Source organism: Cladophialophora immunda (genome assembly GCF_000835495.1).
Source record: "Cladophialophora immunda strain CBS 83496 unplaced genomic scaffold supercont1.4, whole genome shotgun sequence".
Lineage (NCBI taxonomy): Eukaryota > Fungi > Ascomycota > Eurotiomycetes > Chaetothyriales > Herpotrichiellaceae > Cladophialophora > Cladophialophora immunda.
Genome location: NW_015622544.1, coordinates 1113340 through 1131751, shown reverse-complemented (window position 1 = coordinate 1131751; position 18412 = coordinate 1113340). Strand labels below are relative to the sequence as shown.

General features: G+C 52.9%; 6 protein-coding genes across 6 annotated transcripts; 5 read left to right on the top strand and 1 right to left on the bottom strand.

The window, feature by feature from the left end:
• Positions 1 to 1395: 1395 nt before the first annotated feature.
• Positions 1396 to 4339, top strand: PV07_06789 (uncharacterized protein). The gene is made up of 7 exons (XM_016393804.1): positions 1396 to 2447; positions 2499 to 2762; positions 2825 to 2919; positions 2975 to 3021; positions 3082 to 3271; positions 3320 to 3690; positions 3767 to 4339. The coding sequence occupies exons 1-7, from the start codon at positions 2175 to 2177 to the stop codon at positions 4018 to 4020; spliced, it is 1494 nt and encodes a 497-aa protein (XP_016247223.1). The 5' UTR covers positions 1396 to 2174; the 3' UTR covers positions 4021 to 4339.
• Positions 4340 to 4540: 201 nt separating this feature from the next.
• On the top strand, positions 4541 to 7725 carry PV07_06788 (homoaconitase, mitochondrial). Its single transcript, XM_016393803.1, has 2 exons — positions 4541 to 4714; positions 4769 to 7725. Exons 1-2 carry the CDS (start codon positions 4712 to 4714, stop codon positions 7178 to 7180), a joined length of 2415 nt encoding a protein of 804 aa, XP_016247222.1. The 5' UTR covers positions 4541 to 4711; the 3' UTR covers positions 7181 to 7725.
• Positions 7726 to 7932: 207 nt separating this feature from the next.
• PV07_06787 (uncharacterized protein) lies at positions 7933 to 10085 on the top strand. The gene is made up of 2 exons (XM_016393802.1): positions 7933 to 9037; positions 9091 to 10085. Exons 1-2 carry the CDS (start codon positions 8429 to 8431, stop codon positions 9844 to 9846), a joined length of 1365 nt encoding a protein of 454 aa, XP_016247221.1. The 5' UTR covers positions 7933 to 8428; the 3' UTR covers positions 9847 to 10085.
• A 288-nt stretch (positions 10086 to 10373) lies between these two features.
• PV07_06786 (uncharacterized protein) lies at positions 10374 to 12408 on the top strand. Its single transcript, XM_016393801.1, has 2 exons — positions 10374 to 11093; positions 11308 to 12408. Exons 1-2 carry the CDS (start codon positions 10518 to 10520, stop codon positions 11980 to 11982), a joined length of 1251 nt encoding a protein of 416 aa, XP_016247220.1. The 5' UTR covers positions 10374 to 10517; the 3' UTR covers positions 11983 to 12408.
• Positions 12409 to 12634: 226 nt separating this feature from the next.
• PV07_06785 (uncharacterized protein) lies at positions 12635 to 15488 on the bottom strand. Its single transcript, XM_016393800.1, has 2 exons — positions 14468 to 15488; positions 12635 to 14380 (listed from the first exon to the last, which is right to left on the bottom strand). Exons 1-2 carry the CDS (start codon positions 15183 to 15185, stop codon positions 13434 to 13436), a joined length of 1665 nt encoding a protein of 554 aa, XP_016247219.1. The 5' UTR covers positions 15186 to 15488; the 3' UTR covers positions 12635 to 13433.
• Positions 15489 to 16188: 700 nt separating this feature from the next.
• Positions 16189 to 18017, top strand: PV07_06784 (uncharacterized protein). The gene is made up of 2 exons (XM_016393799.1): positions 16189 to 16603; positions 16653 to 18017. Exons 1-2 carry the CDS (start codon positions 16270 to 16272, stop codon positions 17054 to 17056), a joined length of 738 nt encoding a protein of 245 aa, XP_016247218.1. The 5' UTR covers positions 16189 to 16269; the 3' UTR covers positions 17057 to 18017.
• Positions 18018 to 18412: the final 395 nt, after the last annotated feature.

Sequence of the window (18412 nt, the reverse complement as noted above, 5' to 3'; positions counted from 1 at the left end):
GCGTGAATATCCTTCTCGCTTCAGCCTGTTTGCTGTTGAGAGGTTGTCGCTTGATGTCCGTCTCGAGATGCAGACGCACATGCACATGCACACGCACTTGCTGACCACTGCTGAAACCTGCAGATCTAGACTTTAGACAGATTGTGCAGATTGATCACAGGTAATTGATCGAACCGAGTTCGCATTCAATGCGTCGTGCGAGAGAGCACCAGCAACAAGTCTCAACTCCGATACGCATGCGACAGCAACACGCTGTTGTAAGGCCACGAGGACTGCTCCTTCAGCAAGTGTACATAAAGCAAAGTGTCAAAACGCCATGGACAACGTCCAACTGCCACCAAAGGTGAATAGATGCCATAGGATGACTATCTTCAGCGTACAAGACATTTCCATGAAGCGTAGACTCTATAGGACGATATCGGGTCGTTTTGAGTTGCATTGTCGTGGCACCAGTATGTCACAGTACCTGTCTTGTCAAGCTATCAACTTGAATCATACATGTTGGCTCATGGGAGAGAAGACCGGACACAAGGAGGCATGTGCGGTGTTCTCTCGGGAGAACTGGTCGAAGCCGCGGTACATCCCCAGACTTCGTGACAGGGGCTCTGGGATTGCTGTAAACCTAGGTAGGTCCTTGATACGAAGCCATGGCGACATCTGGAGAATATGTCGACACGTCTGGGGATAGAGCCAGCTCAACAGTTTTCTTCGCATGTGATAGGATGCTCTAGCGGGATGGTATTGAGCTATGTGGATTGCATCCGGGTTCATCTGGAGGAAGCAATCAGACCTTGTGGCATGTGAATGATCGACGCAACTTTTCCAGGGAGACGGGAGCCATTGGGCATCACAGTCAAAGGCTGATGTTAACGAGGCGCTACTGATAGGAGGGGACCGGGGAAATGGCTACGAGTCGAGCTCTCCGCGTGGGTAGCGAGCCCGCCACGTAGAGCGACGCCAGAGTAGCAATTCGACATCTCACCATGCACGCGGGGGCAAGTTCTTTTGAGATCAAGGTGTTCTAGACTGTCGTGTTCGATCCTTGGGAACGCTTGGCTGCTGGCTGTTCCATATGGCTACTGGATGGCGGTCTGAAGGAAACTGGCCGTGGCCGGAGGAAGAATCCATTCCGCTCTTGGCGCGATGGCTTGGCACGCCGCTAGGGATCTTGATGGCTTGGCCCCGGTGCTCTATCGTTACATTTGCTCCTCGTCGAGATAGGCGTGGGCTGTCTTCTCGCCTTGCCAGCCTGATTCAGCACATGCTCCGCGCATGGCACACGTTGGCCCAGGCGTCAAGGCTAACGTCTTCTGCCCTTGGCTTCATCTTTGCAGCCCCCGTCTGCAGCCTTCCCCTTGACGGATCATCTGACAGTGGCTGTAGTTACAGCCAAAATACACGCTGAGCGACCTCATCGTGCCATAAATCTATCTGTCCACGCGGTGGAATTTCCGCACCAGACGCCGGTGTCACCAACTCAGGGGCTTGTACCAACTGTGTCACTGGTGCTCCAGCTTCTCATTTGCCTACGGGAGATCTTCCTATCCATCGGTTCCGAAGCCAGCCTGAACTCCTCGAGCCATCCCAATTGTGCCAAGGATGGCAACATCATTCGGCAGTACCTGGCGGCATCTTGAATCTGAGAGATTGTCCTATAACGTCGCCAGCTGCATCATTCCCCCCCCTGTACAGCAGATCCCGCCGCGCCATCATTCGTATCGGATGATGACGAGTTTAGGCACAAGGGTCCGATATGCCCACAGGTTCTTCTTGAATCTCCCTTTGTCCGAACAGACGAAATCAGCAAGGCGTCAGAGCCTGGTCAAAAATGTTGAGGATCAGCTCCTTCGACTTCCGTGGCGAAAACGGACGAAACTGACTGGGAGGACACGAGTGGATCTGGGGAGAGAGCCTGGAGCGATGCGGAGCAAGACCTGTCACACGGGGAAGTGGACAATCGTCCTCCTTGTGTCCCTCGTCAACGGTGAGTCCTTGCACCAGCCATCTATATATTGTCTGCTGTGACCCTGCTCATTTTACAACATTCTACGTGGCTTCCTATCTCTTTTGTGCTGTTTGGCCCTTCACACGTGCTTGCCGTTACACAGATCCAGATAGTCGGTGCAATTTCTTTTACCACGGGACATCTCCTGGTATATCCAGAAACAGACAGGATGGCTGTCACGGAGGTTGAGATTCCTGTCGAGAGCCTCGACAGTAAAGATGCTGGAACAAAGATCGAGATGTTGGAATCAGCATCCTCAAGCTCTCAGGACTTGGGGTTCGATGTTAAAGCAACCAAGAAGCTGATCAGGAAGATCGATTGGACGCTTCTACCTTTCCTGGCGCTTCTCTATCTTCTCAGCTTCCTCGACCGCACCAATATTGGAAACGCCCGACTGGCTGGCCTTGAGAAGGATCTCGGAATGGCAGGCTTGGACTACAATGTACGTTCAGCTCCCCTCTTTGCAATGTCATCATCGCTCACATATGTTCAGGTGGCTCTAGCAATCTTCTTTCCATTCTACGTCCTGGTCGAGCCACTCTCCAATCTTATGATGAAACGGACACGGCCTTCGATTTGGATTCCTTCTATTATGGTTGCCTGGGGAGTCTGCACAACTCTTATGGGTCTTGTCCACAACTTCCCGGGGCTTCTTGTTGCTCGTGCTGCTTTGGGCATTGCAGAGGGAGGCCTATTTCCCGGAGTGACCTTCTACATCACAATGTGGTACAAGCGCCATGAATGTGGCCTTAGGATGGTGAGCACCCCAACTTCATGACCTGGACTCCCTGTGTTGCTCAGCTCTGACAACAACAATAGGCTGTTTTTTTCTCTGCAGCGACGGCCGCCGGGGCTTTTGGCGGTCTCTTGGCCCGTGGAATCATCGAAATGGATGGAGTTGGCGGAAAGTCCGGGTATGTGTAGACTGGGACACAGGCTGAAATTCATAAACGACTTACAGAAATACAGATGGTCGTGGATTTTCATCCTCGAAGGCCTCTTGACACTAATCATTGGTGAGTAGCGGCTGCTTAATGGTAACGGAAGAAGACGCAAGCTAAAGTGTTTGTCCTCAGCTATCATTGCATTCTGGACCATGAATGACTATCCTTCCACCGCGAAGTTCCTTACCCCGGAGGAAAGACACGAAGTATCACGGCGCCTGGAACGTGACCGCAGTTCCCTTGCCGATGAGTTCAACATGAAATACTGCTGGGACGCTCTGAAGGACTGGAAGATCTGGGTCCATATGTTCATTACCATCGGGTAAGCCATTCATTGCAGGTTGACCTCCTCCTGCTAACCACAGTCCAGCATCTATACGCCTTTGTACTCCGTTTCCCTCTTCCTGCCAACAATCGTCAAGACTTTGGGCTACACAAACGAAACAGCACAGCTCATGACGGTCCCGCCCTACATTGTGGCCTGCTTCTGCTGTATCACCGGAGGCTATGCCGCCGACAAGCTCAAGACCCGCGGACTCTTTATGATTGGATTCAACTGCGCAGCATTGCTTGGACTTATCTTACTCATTTCTTCCCAGAACCCTCACGTCAAATACACTGGATGCTTTTTCTTCGTGGCGGGAATTTATCCCAATGTCCCTCAGGGTGTTGCCTGGAATGGCAATAACATTGGCGGCTCCCTCAAGAGAGCAGTGGGTATAGCAATGCACGTGGGTTTTGGTAAGTCTGCCCTTTGCTGTTCGGAGACAAACAGTTCTCGCAAGCTCGACATGCCTCTGACATTTCCTGCTACTAGGCAACCTCGGTGGTGCAGTTTCTGGGTTCATCTATCTCAGCTCCGACTCTCCCAAATTCACAAAGGGCCATGCCATCTTGATCGCGATGCTCAGTGCAAGCACGTGCCTGCAGGTCTTCATGACCACTTATCTCCGGCGCGAAAACGCCCGTCGCGACCGTGAGTACAAACCCTTGGAACAGTACACCGAGCAGGACAAGGCCGCGGAGAGGGAGAAGGGCGATAACGCTACCTTCTTCCGCTACACCGTTTGAGTGATTGATACGTGGGCGATCTTTTAGGGCGACGGAGTGCGATTCTAAATGCGTCCACAGTAGGGCTGATGAAGCTAGACGGAGGTATAGACGGCAAAGGTATGTCGGAAGGGGCTAAACAGCACGGAATATATAGCCACAGTATTTATGGACGATACGTTGGTGACAGGATTCAAATTGGTGGCACCACCGCCCTCTGATTTGCTCCTCTTCTCCTTGTGTTGTCGCACTCCGCGTGCTGAGATCAGCAAAGAGCCTCTTATCTACATGCACGTTTCAACAAGTTATTGCAATGCAGAAGATAGACCATAAAATGTCCTATCCAAGGCCTTGGGTCGGTGGTACGTACAATTCCAAAGCCACTCCGAACCTCGGGCCTTGTTCTGCGGTGTGGCATATCGCTCAGCCTCGTCGGCGTTTTGCCGGGTGCAGGCCATCCAATCAGGTCCTCACTGTAGTAATTTGGAGATTTCTTCTCTCCGGGGTCGGTGCTGGTTTTCAACTCCACCAGGACTCGCAACAAGCACGTCAGGACAATTTTGCGCATATCGTCTGTCACACACCTATCTTGTTCCTTTTGGATGCCTTCTCAACGTGGGAGCTATTGGAGGATGTTATTAACAATATAGACACTGCGTGCGACCTTTTGTCATTTGCGGAGTGCGGAGGCACATTTGCTAGAGTGCGCAGGATGGTCGGTGCTTTGAAAGCTGCGCTTTGAAAACCAGCCAGACTAACTCTGCGGCAGTTCTCTTTGCGCTTTACCAACAATGGCGCGCCGCGGGCCATCGCTCTGTCCGGCCGAATGAACCTGATACAGAGTCGCGGCTTTCGCACAACCACGCGCCGTTCCCAGGATGTATTCCACGCCCAGCTCGAAGACTCCGACGCGGCCGCGATCCTCTCGTCCCTCAAGACCACCCCGAGGGTGCCTCAGACGCTCACGGAAAAGATCGTCCAGCAATATGCGGTGGGCTTGCCCAAAGACAAGTTTGTGAAGTCCGGCGACTACGTTACGATCGCGCCCCACCATTGCATGACCCACGATAATTCGTGGCCCGTGGCCTTGAAGTTCATGTCGATAGGTGCTTCAAAGTTGAAGGATCCGAAGCAGGTCGTGATGACTTTGGACCACGATGTGCAGAACAAATCGACTAAGAATCTTACAAAATATCGACAAATTGAAGAGTTTGCCAAAAAGCAGGGCGTCGACTTCTACCCTGCTGGCCGGGGCATTGGACACCAGATCATGGTGGAGGAAGGGTACGCATGGCCTGGGACACTAGTTGTCGCTAGTGACAGTCACTCAAATACCTATGGCGGCATTAGTTGCCTTGGTACTCCCGTCGTACGGACAGATGCCGCCAGCATCTGGGCTACTGGACGTACTTGGTGGCAGATCCCTCCCGTGGCCAAGGTCACATTTTCTGGCGTCTTGCCCAAAGGCGTCACGGGCAAGGACGTGATCGTGGCTCTATGTGGATTGTTCGATAAAGACGATGTCCTCAATCATGCAATAGAGTTTGCAGGATCGGAGGAAACCCTTCGGAGTCTGCCCATTGACGCTCGGCTAACGATCGCCAACATGACCACGGAATGGGGCGCCTTATCTGGATTGTTCCCAATGGACGGTTTGCTACAAGGCTGGCTGCGTTCAAAGGCCACCATGTCTGCGCTGGATGCATCCGAGGGCCGGGGCGCCAACGAGCGGTTCTCGCATGCCAGACTGGATGAACTGTTTAGCAACCAGCCTGTGGCAGACAGAGGCGCCCAGTACGCAAAATACCTGCATTTGGACCTCAGCACACTTGCTCCTTATGTTTCCGGACCTAATTCCGTCAAGGTTGCCACACCATTGAACGAGCTGGAGGATCAAAATATCAAAGTCGACAAGGCATATTTGGTATCTTGCACGAATTCGCGGGCTTCTGACCTCGCTGCAGCGGCAAAGGTATTCAAGGACGAGGCGGCCAAGAATGGCGGGAAAGTCCCCAAAGTTTCCGAAGGCGTGAAGTTCTATGTTGCGGCTGCTTCGCTACCCGAGCAACAAATAGCTGAAGACGCCGGTGACTGGCAGACTCTTATCGATGCCGGTGCCATTATTTTACCAGCAGGGTGCGGGCCTTGTATCGGTCTGGGGGTCGGCCTGCTGGAACCAGGCGAAGTCGGTATCAGTGCGACGAATAGAAACTTCAAAGGCCGCATGGGCAGCACCGAAGCCAAAGCATACCTTGCAAGCCCCGAAGTCGTCGCAGCCAGTGCCCTCAGCGGGAAGATCAGCGGCCCAGGATGGTACGAGAGGCCTGAGGGCTGGTCTGGAGTCGTCCGCGGTGAAGGCGACGGTATCAAAGAAGAGGATAGAATGATCACTGCGGATGAAGCCTTCCAGAAAATTATCAACCAGCTGGACAGCATGATCGAAACGGCGGAGGAGACGTACGGGGAAGCCAAACCGGCAGAGGAGGCCACGGCGGGCTCGACCGAGGTTTATCCTGGTTTCCCTGAGAGGGTGGAAGGAGAGATTGTTTTCTGTGATGCAGACAACATCAATACTGACGGCATCTATCCCGGAAAATACACGTATCAAGACAACGTGCCTGTTGAGAAGATGGCCGAGGTATGCATGGAGAATTATGACCCCAAGTTCTCCTCGATCGCAAGACCAGGGGATATCTTGGTGTCCGGCTTCAACTTCGGATGTGGCAGCTCTCGCGAACAGGCCGCCACTTCCATCCTGGCCAGAAGAATTCCTTTGGTGGTTGCCGGCTCCTTTGGAAACATCTTCTCGCGAAACAGCATCAACAACGGCTTGATGGGACTTGAGGTTCCGAAGCTGATCCAACGACTACGTGAGACATTCTCGGACTCGCACACGCCCCGACCATCCACTCAAGTCACAGAGCCGGTGGGCAATAAAGAAAATCAACAAAGTCTCGACTCACCTCCGCCGGCTGTGACACAGCCACAAGAAAAGCAATTGTCACGTCGCACCGGATGGACATTAGTCTGGGATGTGAAGAAATCTCAGATCGAAGTGACGGAAGGTGCCGGCGGTAAAAGGTGGACCGAAAAGGTCGGAGAGCTGCCTCCGAATGTGCAAGAGATTATCGCCAAAGGCGGTCTCGAAAAGTGGGTGCAGAAGGAGATTGCTGCTGCATGAGGTATTCGGCCGTGGATTCGGCCTCACCAGTCCCGGAGGTTGCAGATGTTACAACACTTGGGATGAGTTACTCAGCGCTGTGCAAGGGTCTTGTAAAAGGGATCAGGTCGGTGAACATGCAGATTGTCCTATTGCTTTCTGCGGCATGACGGAGACAGCTGTCCCAGGTTCGCCAACCAGAACAACTCGGAACCCCTCAGCTGACAAGAGCACTTTGGACATGGTACAGTTTTGAAAGTCTCGGAGCCAAACTGTGATGGCGTCTCTCACAGCTTGGACGAACAGTGACGTAGTCCACAGGTCGACCCACGCAAGACAACAGGACACATTATAGGGAATGATATCGGAGGCGCTTTTTGGCCTGAGACAAGTCGCAACCGCGCAACGGGAGATAGAATCAATAGCGGGGCATGGCGCCAAAGTGCCTGTTACTAGGTAGGCCATGGAACAACCATGGTTGCTTTTGCGGAAGCCGATACCACCGTCCTGACATGTGAAGCTGAGGTCTCGGGAGTCGGTGTACCAGTTGGTTGAGGCTGAGGGGGAAGCGAAAGGGGGGAAGGGGGCAAGGGGGGTTGATATTACCGAATAAGGATGTGTAAGCGAGAGACTTGGCATGAAAAAGCTTAATTGCACGAACTGTGAGCGTATCCACGTGACCGCCCAAACACCCACTTTCTGAGGGGCTGTGCCGTTACAACTCGCGCAGACATCCCACGAATGATACTTCCACAACGACACCCGAAACATGACCTCAGACTGGCTGCTGGCCACTCATGTCACAGCTGATGCTCCAAAATAGCCCCGTACCATTCCGCAAGCATGCTAAGCGCGAGCTACTTTTGTTTCTTCGGGTCATCTGCGCCCTACTTGGCAACAGTGCACTATGGGTGATTGTGGCCGCGGCTCACTTTTTTTCCATCGCATCGCATTGTCACTTTTTGCCGTTTTGAACGCTGACTGAAACGGTGTACAGGTACATTTGGAAACGCAGGCACACCCCCACGATACCACGGTACCAAATCTGCCAAAAGTATCACCTACACCACGGCTCACTGCTCGCCTAGCACACTTGCCGTGCGCCAAACGCCCGTTGTGCCCCTCTGAAGGTTCAAACGATCCACCCCCTGAACTCCCTGCGCCAGCCAGCCGAGGGACGGAGCCTCGCAGTTGGCGCGACGCAAACCACCTCAGATCCAAACCCCTTGCTCTGGACTATATTATCACTGCCCATTACCCTCTGACACCATGGCGACTCAATACCGCATTCCAGAAAAAGAGCCTTTGCTCGCCGCTCATTCCAGGCGCCCCCATCAGGGAGGTGAACCAGCTTCTCACATTCATTCAGAGAAACAGTCGATTCTTTCAACTTTTCCACCGTCTCCTTCTTCAGATCTTCGTTGCGAGATCAAAGACAATCATTTCTTTTCACTTTCGTTACAAACTCAGATTTTGCTCGGCATCATGGTCGCCATTCCGACGTACCTCTTGGCCTCCACGGCCGTCTCCAGCCTGGGGCCCTTGACCCCTCGTGGTACTGTTATACGATCACCGGACCCGTTGCCACAGTCATCCTCGTCAACTTTATTGTCAAGTCCTGATTCAAGTCCTTTTGCCTCTATCCTGGGACCCCATATCTCATCCAACTTCCCCGATCCAGCTGTCATCTATGTTGATGGCGTGTCCTATGCTTTTGCGACCAATAATCGAGCCCTTGGACCGGACTTGGTCCATGTTCAGGTGGCCACCTCGACCGACAACCAGACCTGGACACTGCTAGATCACCATGACGCTCTTCCTACTTTAGGGGCATGGGAGACAGGCGCTGGCGTCTGGGCGCCAGATGTGGTCCAACTGGTAAGTAGTGTGGCACGCACCATTCAGAATTTCATGACTAATACTTTTGCCAGGACGATGGATCATTTGTTCTCTACTACGCCGATAATGTCGCCTGGTCTCCTGCACATCACTGTGTAGGTGCAGCGACTTCTCAGAATGTTCTGGGACCCTATGTCCCACTTGACACTCCTTTCGCTTGCCCGGACGTCAATGCGCTCGGTGGAGCTATTGACCCCGACGGCTTCCTCGATGAATCCACCAATAAACGCTATGTCGTTTACAAAGTCGACGGAAACTCCATTGGCCACGGCGGCTCCTGTGGCAATACCGTTGCGCCCATCGTCCCAACACCCCTAATGCTCCAGGAAGTCGGCCCTGATGGCATCACTCTTGTCGGAGACGCCGTGGAGATCCTGGACCGCGACGAATTTGACGGACCATTGATCGAGGCGCCGTCGCTCCATCGTTCCGACGAAGGGATCTACTTCCTGTTCTTCAGCAGCAATTGCTTTACGACGCCCAAATACGACGTCTCCTACGCTACTGCGACGAATGTCTGGGGACCTTACACTAAATCAAGCCGCCCATTGCTGGTTACCAGTGATGCTGACCTTACCGGACCAGGCGGTATGGACATTGTCAAGGGCGGCAATCTGATCCTCTTCCATGGTCATATGACCATCAACAACGACCCTACAATCAAGAAGGAGGCCGAGTCCCTTGCAGCCTCGACGAACACGACGATCAATAACGTGAACCTGCCTTTGGTGAGAGGTATGTGGTCTGGCACCGCAACCTTCCAAGGGACGAACGTCTTGTTGTCATGATCGTCATTCCTGGGTCTTTACTCGTCTTACATCATGTGCTACCTGGTGTCTATTTGTGCAGTCTTTATTTTTGCAGCGTTCAAGCGAGCTTTCCTTTTTGCGTCTATAAGACAGATACCCTTTGTGGTGGCATTCTGATCTATGTTTGATGAAGCAAGCATGCGACCATCAGTCTTTTCATGAGGAACGAGATCAAAATTAGAGCATAGAAGTTAACAATATATGTATCATTACTTAACAGGACAAACATGAAATCCTTAAGTAACTCGCGTCTCGTCCGCCTTAAGTTTTCCTGCCAACTTAAATTAGCGACTGGTCACCTTGACCTCGACGTTGCTCTCATCCTCGACGACAAGAAGGCCATCGGGCCTGCAGTGTTTCGTTCGACCAACAAGGTCTTCTCTTTGAATTGCTGGGAGGCACGAGGCCAGGGGGACCTCGTGCAGGTGGTTAACTAGAGAGGCAGGTTTGCCGGAGCCAATCCAAAGCTGGCTCCTAATTTTCATACATTTTCGACCATGTCTACACTTAGTTCTTGGGATCAACAGTAAATCTACGAATCGCTTTTCTCTGTAAAAATATCCCATTGTCTTTCCAGTCGCGCTTTGGCCACCTCGATGGTCTCTTTACCAGTTCCATAGTGCAGCTAACCCGCGCAATCTGCACTAAACATGCCTCCCCGATTATCTCCTTCCGCGGTCTCTCTTACCTTAACTACGACACCCACAATCCACACCCATTGCAAATCATGCTTCCAGCGAGCCTTCTCCTCCACCCCTTCGCTCTCTCAGACTAAGCTCCGTGAGCAGTTCTGGCTATGGCTTCGAGGACCCGGAGAGAACTTCCGCCACCCGCTTCCAGGATCGACCAACTACTTGTCCGCCTACGACAGGAGAGGAAACCTCATTCGCGGTAGAGGCCAGGAACCATCGGGGGGGTCTGCGAAAGAAAAGAATGCCGAAGATGCCATGACGGCAGATGAAGAAGCTCTCGAAGCAGCTGCCACGGAACATGAAGAGGAGTACAAGCTCCCCAAGGAGACCCTGGACGATCTGCGGCCGTTTCCCTGGAACAAGCAGTTTGTGAGCCAGAGTATTCTGTCCGAGGATCTCAGGAATGAGATCTGGGAAAGAGTACAACGGCAGGGGAAGTCGGTCAGGCAGGTCTCGACGGAAATGGGCGTGGATATGAGGAGAGTGGCTGCCGTGGTGAGGCTGGTGGAGGTTGAAAGGAGAATGAGGACAGAGGTAAGCACATATTTTTTTGGCCTTCACGTACTCTTCGCGACGACCTTCCTGTGATGAACAACCAAATCGATTAGTCTTCCAGACTCCCAAGCATGGTGATTTCAAAAACAAATTACAACTCTCTGAATCGGAAGGGGACAAACGCAGCACGCTACTCACTTGTTTTCGTCCTTCGACGACCAAAGCTGACACTGCATCTTCCATTTCTTTCCAGGGCAAATCCCTCGCTATCCCGTATGCTCGCGCCATTCACGGCATGGTGCCTCTTACGACCCTCAACCCTACAACGCGCTTGCCCCACGAACCTCATGAATCCATAAATGATCTAGAACAGCATCCGCTCACCTTCCCACAAATTTTTTACCCAACCTCTGAGTCACGCGCGTTCAACCGTACCGATGCAGGAAGAGTATTTAGTGGAGCACCACGACTCCCTGACGAGCAGGAGCACGCCATAAATGACGGAGTCCATGAAGCATGGCAGGATTCGAAAGCCGAGATTATTGGCAGACCGGGCCACACGCGCACAGTATTGAAACCAGCAGACTCGCGCATTCCTCACCCGCACTTGATTGCGTTTGAAAAGGACAAAATGGATCGGGCACTCACACCGCTCGAGAGACGTGCGCGCCATCGTGAGCGCTTAGCCAGAGACGAGGAGAGACGTCGGGCTGTGAAAGCCAAGCTGCAGCAGGAGGAGGAAAGCAAAAGGACGAGAATCGACGTGGGAAGGTGGCAGCTTGTGGTCACAGAGGTGCAGAGTACCAGGCAAGGGACCGGGCTGGATGGACGGGGATCTGGGAAAGGCGCAGTGGGCCAAAGATATGGTGTGCCGAGCCAGGAGAGAAAGAAGGGCCAAGTCAAGATCCCTACCAAAGTGGAGGTGTAAGTCTGGCGAAGAAGCAGAATACCATCCGAGAGGCAGATCCAGACCCAGATTGTGTCTCTCTACAAGCGGTCAGAGAACGATCGGAGAACGCACATTCTTGTGTGCTGAGAAGTGATTGCTGGAAGTGCGATGAGGCAATCCCTAGCCAAACTGAGGTTGACGTCGAGCTGCGTGCCTCGCCCCGACGCTCCTGGTCACAACTCTTTGCGCCTCTCCTGCTGGTCTCCACGGGTGTACGGTGTATCTCTCGCATGGCAACAGGCATCGACCGAGCCTTTCGGCGGCTATGTACCTTTGCTGCTTCATGAGGTCGTTAGGCTTATGCTGGCCAGCGTTGCAAAACCCTGTGCCGCACTGTACATCGTCATCAGTCGTCGCGAGATCGTGCCATATATTCTTGTATAATATAAACATATCAATATTCTGTCTTGGTTGGTCCGTGTGTACATTCTATTGTCAACCCCCTCTCACCAGAACAAGTCTAGAGGGGAATGGAATGCCGCGTAATAATGCTCGAGTCGACCCTCGACCCTCGCTGGCTCCTCGACAGAAGTCGTTATCATGAAAAGGGAGACAGATCAGTCTGTAGATGTAGGGTCGGCCTTGAATCGGATCAAAATAAGTTACTTCAGTTTTTGGAGTCTCTTCTTTCCCCCTGGTTCGTTTCATTGGCATTACATTCCATTGCATTACATTTCGTTCATTATAACAGTGCGTGTAGCATGAATACACTGCGTATCAGCTCGCTAGCTACAGACCGATGGTATGTTATGGGTATATGATAGTAGAAGCGAAGGGAGCTAGATCTCCAGAAAGCATCGCGACCACCGCCACAACCAGCACCGTGAGGACCTCCACAGCAGCGTTAGGACGATGTTCGATAAACAGGACGTAGAACCCACATGCTCGCAGGCAGGACACTCCTGGAATCGGTAGAAGAGTAGGACGATGTAGACCCATGCGCTCTGTCACTCGTGCAGGGCTTCGCATTTTTTGGACCGTTCCCCTCTCTTCTCCTGTCCTGCTCAAGACATTGGCATTTGAGGCATCCTTTCTTCACGGAAGAACACTTAAACTTTCGCACATACGCCCCGCCCACCCACTGAGGTAGTGGTGTAGATTCTGCGTAGCCTCGGAGGTGTCTGATTTGTGTTGGCAGACGTGAAGTGGACGCAATGCTCCATGAAACACAGAACAGATATTTTGAAGTCGTGATTCTCATGAACGCCTGGCATTGTGTGGTCTCGCTCGCGATGGCTCTGACGCACAAGGTTGAAGCGCCATTTGCGATGCTTTATGCCGTCAATCGTTGCAAGACACGAGTCTTGTAGCTTTGGGTTCTGTTCCCTTCGGCGCACCAGGCAAAGCATAAGGCGCTGCCTCCTGCCGCAAAAGCATCTGGACTTTGGAGAGGGTATCCCTCCATAACCATCAGTGTAATCTGCCCGCAATTACACCTCATCCATATCCAACTTCTCATTGAGCCCGCCCGCCCTTGAACCCCGACTACTCGGTTTGGCGAGCAACCTCTTCTTGGTGAGCTTGCCGCAAAATGCCGCCTTAATACTCGGCAAGGGATCCCTCGCCTCTGGCAACACCAGCAACAAAAACACGATCGCTACCCCTGCAGTCGCGGGCAAAAGCCCGTAAAAATAATGTGCTCCAGGGGCAAAATCGTGCGGTAAGCTGAATATCGCGCATGACAGCGCAAAGGGTGCGTAGATGAGGGCAATGATGGTCAGATAACGTGAGTAGTCTGCTTGACGCTGGGATTCGGACTCAATCGAGCGGAGGGAGGAAGTATCTTGGCATTGAGAAACGGCGAGGATGTGCTGCATTTTCGAGTCGCATTCCGCTCTGTAGTGGTGCAGATCGATCAAGAGGCTTCGATAATCCTCGTTCAGGTCCGAGTCGGAAGAGAGGTAGGACTTGATCCGCGTCAGGATGGGTTTGTACCTGCTGAGCATCGAGTCGAGGGAAATGACTTTGTCTAGGATCCTCTTTGTCTTGGTTGGGTCGACTGTGAGGGAGGTGGAGATGAGTTGGTTTTCTAGTGTAGACCGAATGTAATCGAAGAAATTGGTGCATTCGCTGGCTGCGATCTGAAATACTGGCCGCATAATGTTGACCAGGTTGTTCTCGGTTGGATTGAGAAGGCCGTCTCGGGCCATGATCTGCCAGTGCCGGCAGAGATCGTCGAATGGGTTTGGACACATCGGCCTCGCACCACATGCACGATAGTCGTGGTCAGTCCTACTGGAAGGTGGTTTTTGTTCGAGGAAGTCGAGATAGCCTCCCTGGTAGCCGGTGACTTCCAGACGCTGGCTCGGGGAGTATGCTCCATACGGTTCTGCTCCAAGTGTGAAGAAGGAGATCGGTGGGTCAACAAGCACGACACCTGAGAAATAGTTAGCAGGTTTCTAGCAATTCCGTTGGATACATAAGGAAGAATTTCACAACAAACAGACAGGGGTTCAAGACTTACATATCCAGGGATCGAGAGTCTTCTTCATGTAGAACGAAATTTTCCGACGAGCTACGGCGACTTTCTGTCTTCCATGTTTCGAACAAACTTCCACTCGTCGGTGATAGTTTCCCTTGCAGTAGAGCTTCTCGATGTCGACATCCTTCCCACAATTTGTGGTCATGAACGTACAAGGATATTCAATCGTAAAGAAGTTCTTCTGGTGCTTTAGATTTTGCGACGCCAGTGGAGAACCTGTATGGCCGTCCCCAGCACCGCCGGTGGCAGAATCACTAATATGTGAGGCGAAAAATGCCGGCTCAATGTTGAGAAGACTTCCAAGGGTGTCAACCATCTCCGGGTTGGCATTGTTGACCATAATAATCCGCCCTTGAGCGCCCCGTCCTTGAGAACCAGACGCCGGCGATGTAGGCGGCGTCTCGGGGGATCTTCTGGTCCATTCCTTTAACAACACTCTGAGTTTCGATGTGTCTGTAAGGTCGGACGTTCTGAAACTTGACGTTCCAAATTCTAGGAGGATGGCTGTTGCCCGCTGAGGTCGTTGCATTGTCGGCATTCGGCTAGCCTCGAGACCCCATTGGAGAAATTCGTCGAGGCCGGCAAGATTATGAAACCCATGACTTCGCAGAAAGCACACATAGTCTGTGAACGTCCAGCGATTTGGATCCGGTGGTGCCATAGTACATGTGGTACAACCTTGAACTCGACGGTCAGTCATCACATCGAGAAGGGCGGCTGTCCACTGAGTTAAAAGCAAGAAGGAAGTGTGAGAAAGCGAAACGGATTGCTGGGAAGTCGAATTGATGGGAAAGACAGAGACTGCAGAAGAGCTACCAAGTCCTGAGGGTGCAGATACCGGCTGGCCCGGCTGTAGCGTGCGGACGGGATGCAAAACAGGTTCGACATGAACAACAGCATGGAGGCGAGGTGAAATATAGACGGCTGGGGAGCATGGCTGCCACCTTCAAGAGTTCAAGGGCGGTGATTGGTTAGCCTTAACAAGGATTTGCTTGGAAGTTCCATGGTCACTGGGGCGGTCTCATCAGACCGACGATAAAGTTCCGATGGCTATTGAACGACGAACTTGTCCTTGGCACCTCGTGGTGCCGTACAGTGAATCAGTGGGTTCATATCAAGCATATGCAGTTCGACGGTCGGCGCCACGATCGCTTCAGCTATCCTCATTGAAGTGCATTCTTGCCTTGGTATCGGAGTTCGGCTGAGCCCTTACGTGCAGTACGCAGGGCCATCGACCGCAGTGGGCTGCCGCAAGGGATAGTTCGCTATTGTTATTGGTAGAGCAGCTCGAGAGGAGGTTTCCTGCCACCTGAGTGGAAAAGGTGATGCGAGAACTAGCTTTAGCGGAGGTGGATGGCGCTGGAGGAACAAATCAGGGTGGTGAGAAAGGACTAGGTGTGGAGAGGTGGATGGAGTGAGAAGCTTGCTGGGTGGTCTGAACTCCCAGCCACCCAAGACAGCGTTCGAGACAGAATGAATTCTGCTGTGAGACAGTCATGCGCCAGGCTGCATGGATCGACTGGTCGAGTTTTACTCCGTACATTATCACCATTCAGGGTAACATGCTGGCAATGATGGGAGTGGGGTTCAGCGAGTAAGAGGTGCGAGGATACGAGCAGCCGATGGGAGATGCAGGTGACAGTGGAAGCTGAAAAGCAGGTGGGTGGCACATGCGGGATGCAGCTGCCAAGCCTGCCAAGCCTGTTTGCTGTGTTTGCGCCATTATTGTTCGTGCTGTTGGTCTAGTTTGTTTAGTTTGTCCCCAGGATGAGCCGTAGGGACCGATGTTGTTGCAGTTCCAGCAATGCTGTTGTCTTCCAGCGCGACAGATCGCAAGATCATATCCATTCGGCAACTCCTTCCAGATGGCAACTGAGGTCCAAGACCCAGAGACCGCAGCCCGTGGCACGCTAGCCCTACTGGGAACCCGTCTCCATCGATTGGAGTTTCTCCTCAGCGGCGCCAGTAATGATGATGGGGTTCCTCCTCCGACCACAACACCGACTTCTGGCAGCGAGACATTGTGGGCCAGATTGGATGCTCTCGAGGCAGCAATGGCAAAGCTAAAGAAGCTCACGGGTACACCTGGGTCTGTTGTACGGGATATTGAGCGGCTATGTAGGTGAGGGAATGCAAGGTCGCGACCACTGCTGACCAGGGCTCCAAGCATCACTATATCCTGATTTATTTGCTGTGACGGCCACTGCAACCCCCAAGTCGGAGGACATCAGCACGCTGGCCTCGGTTGTCCTCTCCCATGCCACCTTATATCCCGAGACCGCATCCAGACTGTCCTCCCTACAGACTCTGCAAATCCCGCCCGCAGATCAAAGTTCGAAGCTGGTATCACTAGCGCCTAGACTTGAAAAGCTCCGGCAAGAAGAGGATCAAATCCAAGAAGAAGTTCGAGAGTTGCGAGAGCGCAGTGCTAGATGCCTAGAATGGTGGGTGAAGATTGGAGTGGTCGGAATGGGAGACATGTGGGAAGATTGGGAGAGGCGAACTGCTGAGGTGGAGAGGAATATTATCCGTTGGGAGCGACGCGCAAAGGAACAGCAGGGCTATTTGTGAAGGATGACAAAAGATGGAACAGGCGCCATCAGTCCGAGCACTGTAATTCCCGGTGCCTGCGTCGGCAATCCTTGAATCCGAATCAGGTGTTGCCAGACTGGTCATCTTCCAGTCATCTGACATCTATGTGACATTCAAGAGCAGGATTTTGCAGGCAAGATGTCGCAAGGACAAGGTTCGCCGCTGGGTGTTCGACGCTTTGACGATGGCATGACAGCCGTTACGTGTTCGTCGACCCAAGTTGGTGGTCGACGACTAATTTTCCCCGCAAAGATCGACGGGAGGACGTCCGTATGAGCACCCATTCTCGACGCGAGTCTTTCTATCCGTTGTGTTTCCGGACGGGTGGCTTCGCCATCTTCCTGGAGCGAGAAACGCAACTGTGCAACATTGCTGCCACCTCCGGGTGTGGCTGAAGGATCACTTACAGGCCTCTCTCGCTCTCGAATAATTGCACCATGGGAATTGCGGGAGCGTGCATGTGGCGGTGCCAGGACCACTCTTGTGGAGACATTGGGATTGGTCGAGAACGATGGATCAGCGGCTGTCAGGGGAAGAGGCATGTCTCGTCCAATCGCCCAGGTCGGCGGGTCAGGCACCAAGGACCCAGTTTCATTTCGACAAAGATGCGAGCGGAAAGGAGGACACCCGAGTCTCAAGGCCTGGCAAGCCATGGTTCTGCAGAGCGGAAGGCGTGGGACATTGTGTCAGAGCTGGTCCAACAGGATCATTAGCAATAGCGTCCGTCCATCAAGCGAGCGAGCCACGAAAGAATTGTAAAGCGGCCGATAATACTTAGCAGAGATTATTCAATCTTGGGCCAAATTGAGAGGTTGCGTGCCACAAAGCGCTTGCATGGAGCGCGTGGCGTGTGCGACCCGGGCGATGTAAAAGTGGCCAACCGGCTGCGACGTGCCATTGATCCAGAGCCGAACGAGGAGGTTGAGGCTAGAAAAGTGGCGTCTATTAGCACCCTGTGCAATTGAGCAAATCGAGGCACTCAGAAGGTCGGGGCATGCCAGTCCCAGACGCCACGGAGCAGGGATGATAAGGAGGAGCCAGTGCAGGATTCGATTTTGCAAGGAGAAAATTTGTAAATGTCGAGGCAGAAAGGCCAGAGATTGAATCTGGTTCGATCGGCGCAGGGGTGGAGATTCGGGGCAGGGTGGGTTTTAACCGCAAGTGAAACGTGTTGCAAGTTGCAGGGCTCCTGAGTCTTAAATGGGGGGGAAAATGGGCGTGCCTGGCTCGCGTTGGGTTTAACGGTCCCCATACGGTATAGGCGACTTGCCGCAGAAGGGCGCCCCCAAGAGGGAAAGGGAGGGGGGGAATTGGCTGGCTGCTGGCTCTGGGAAC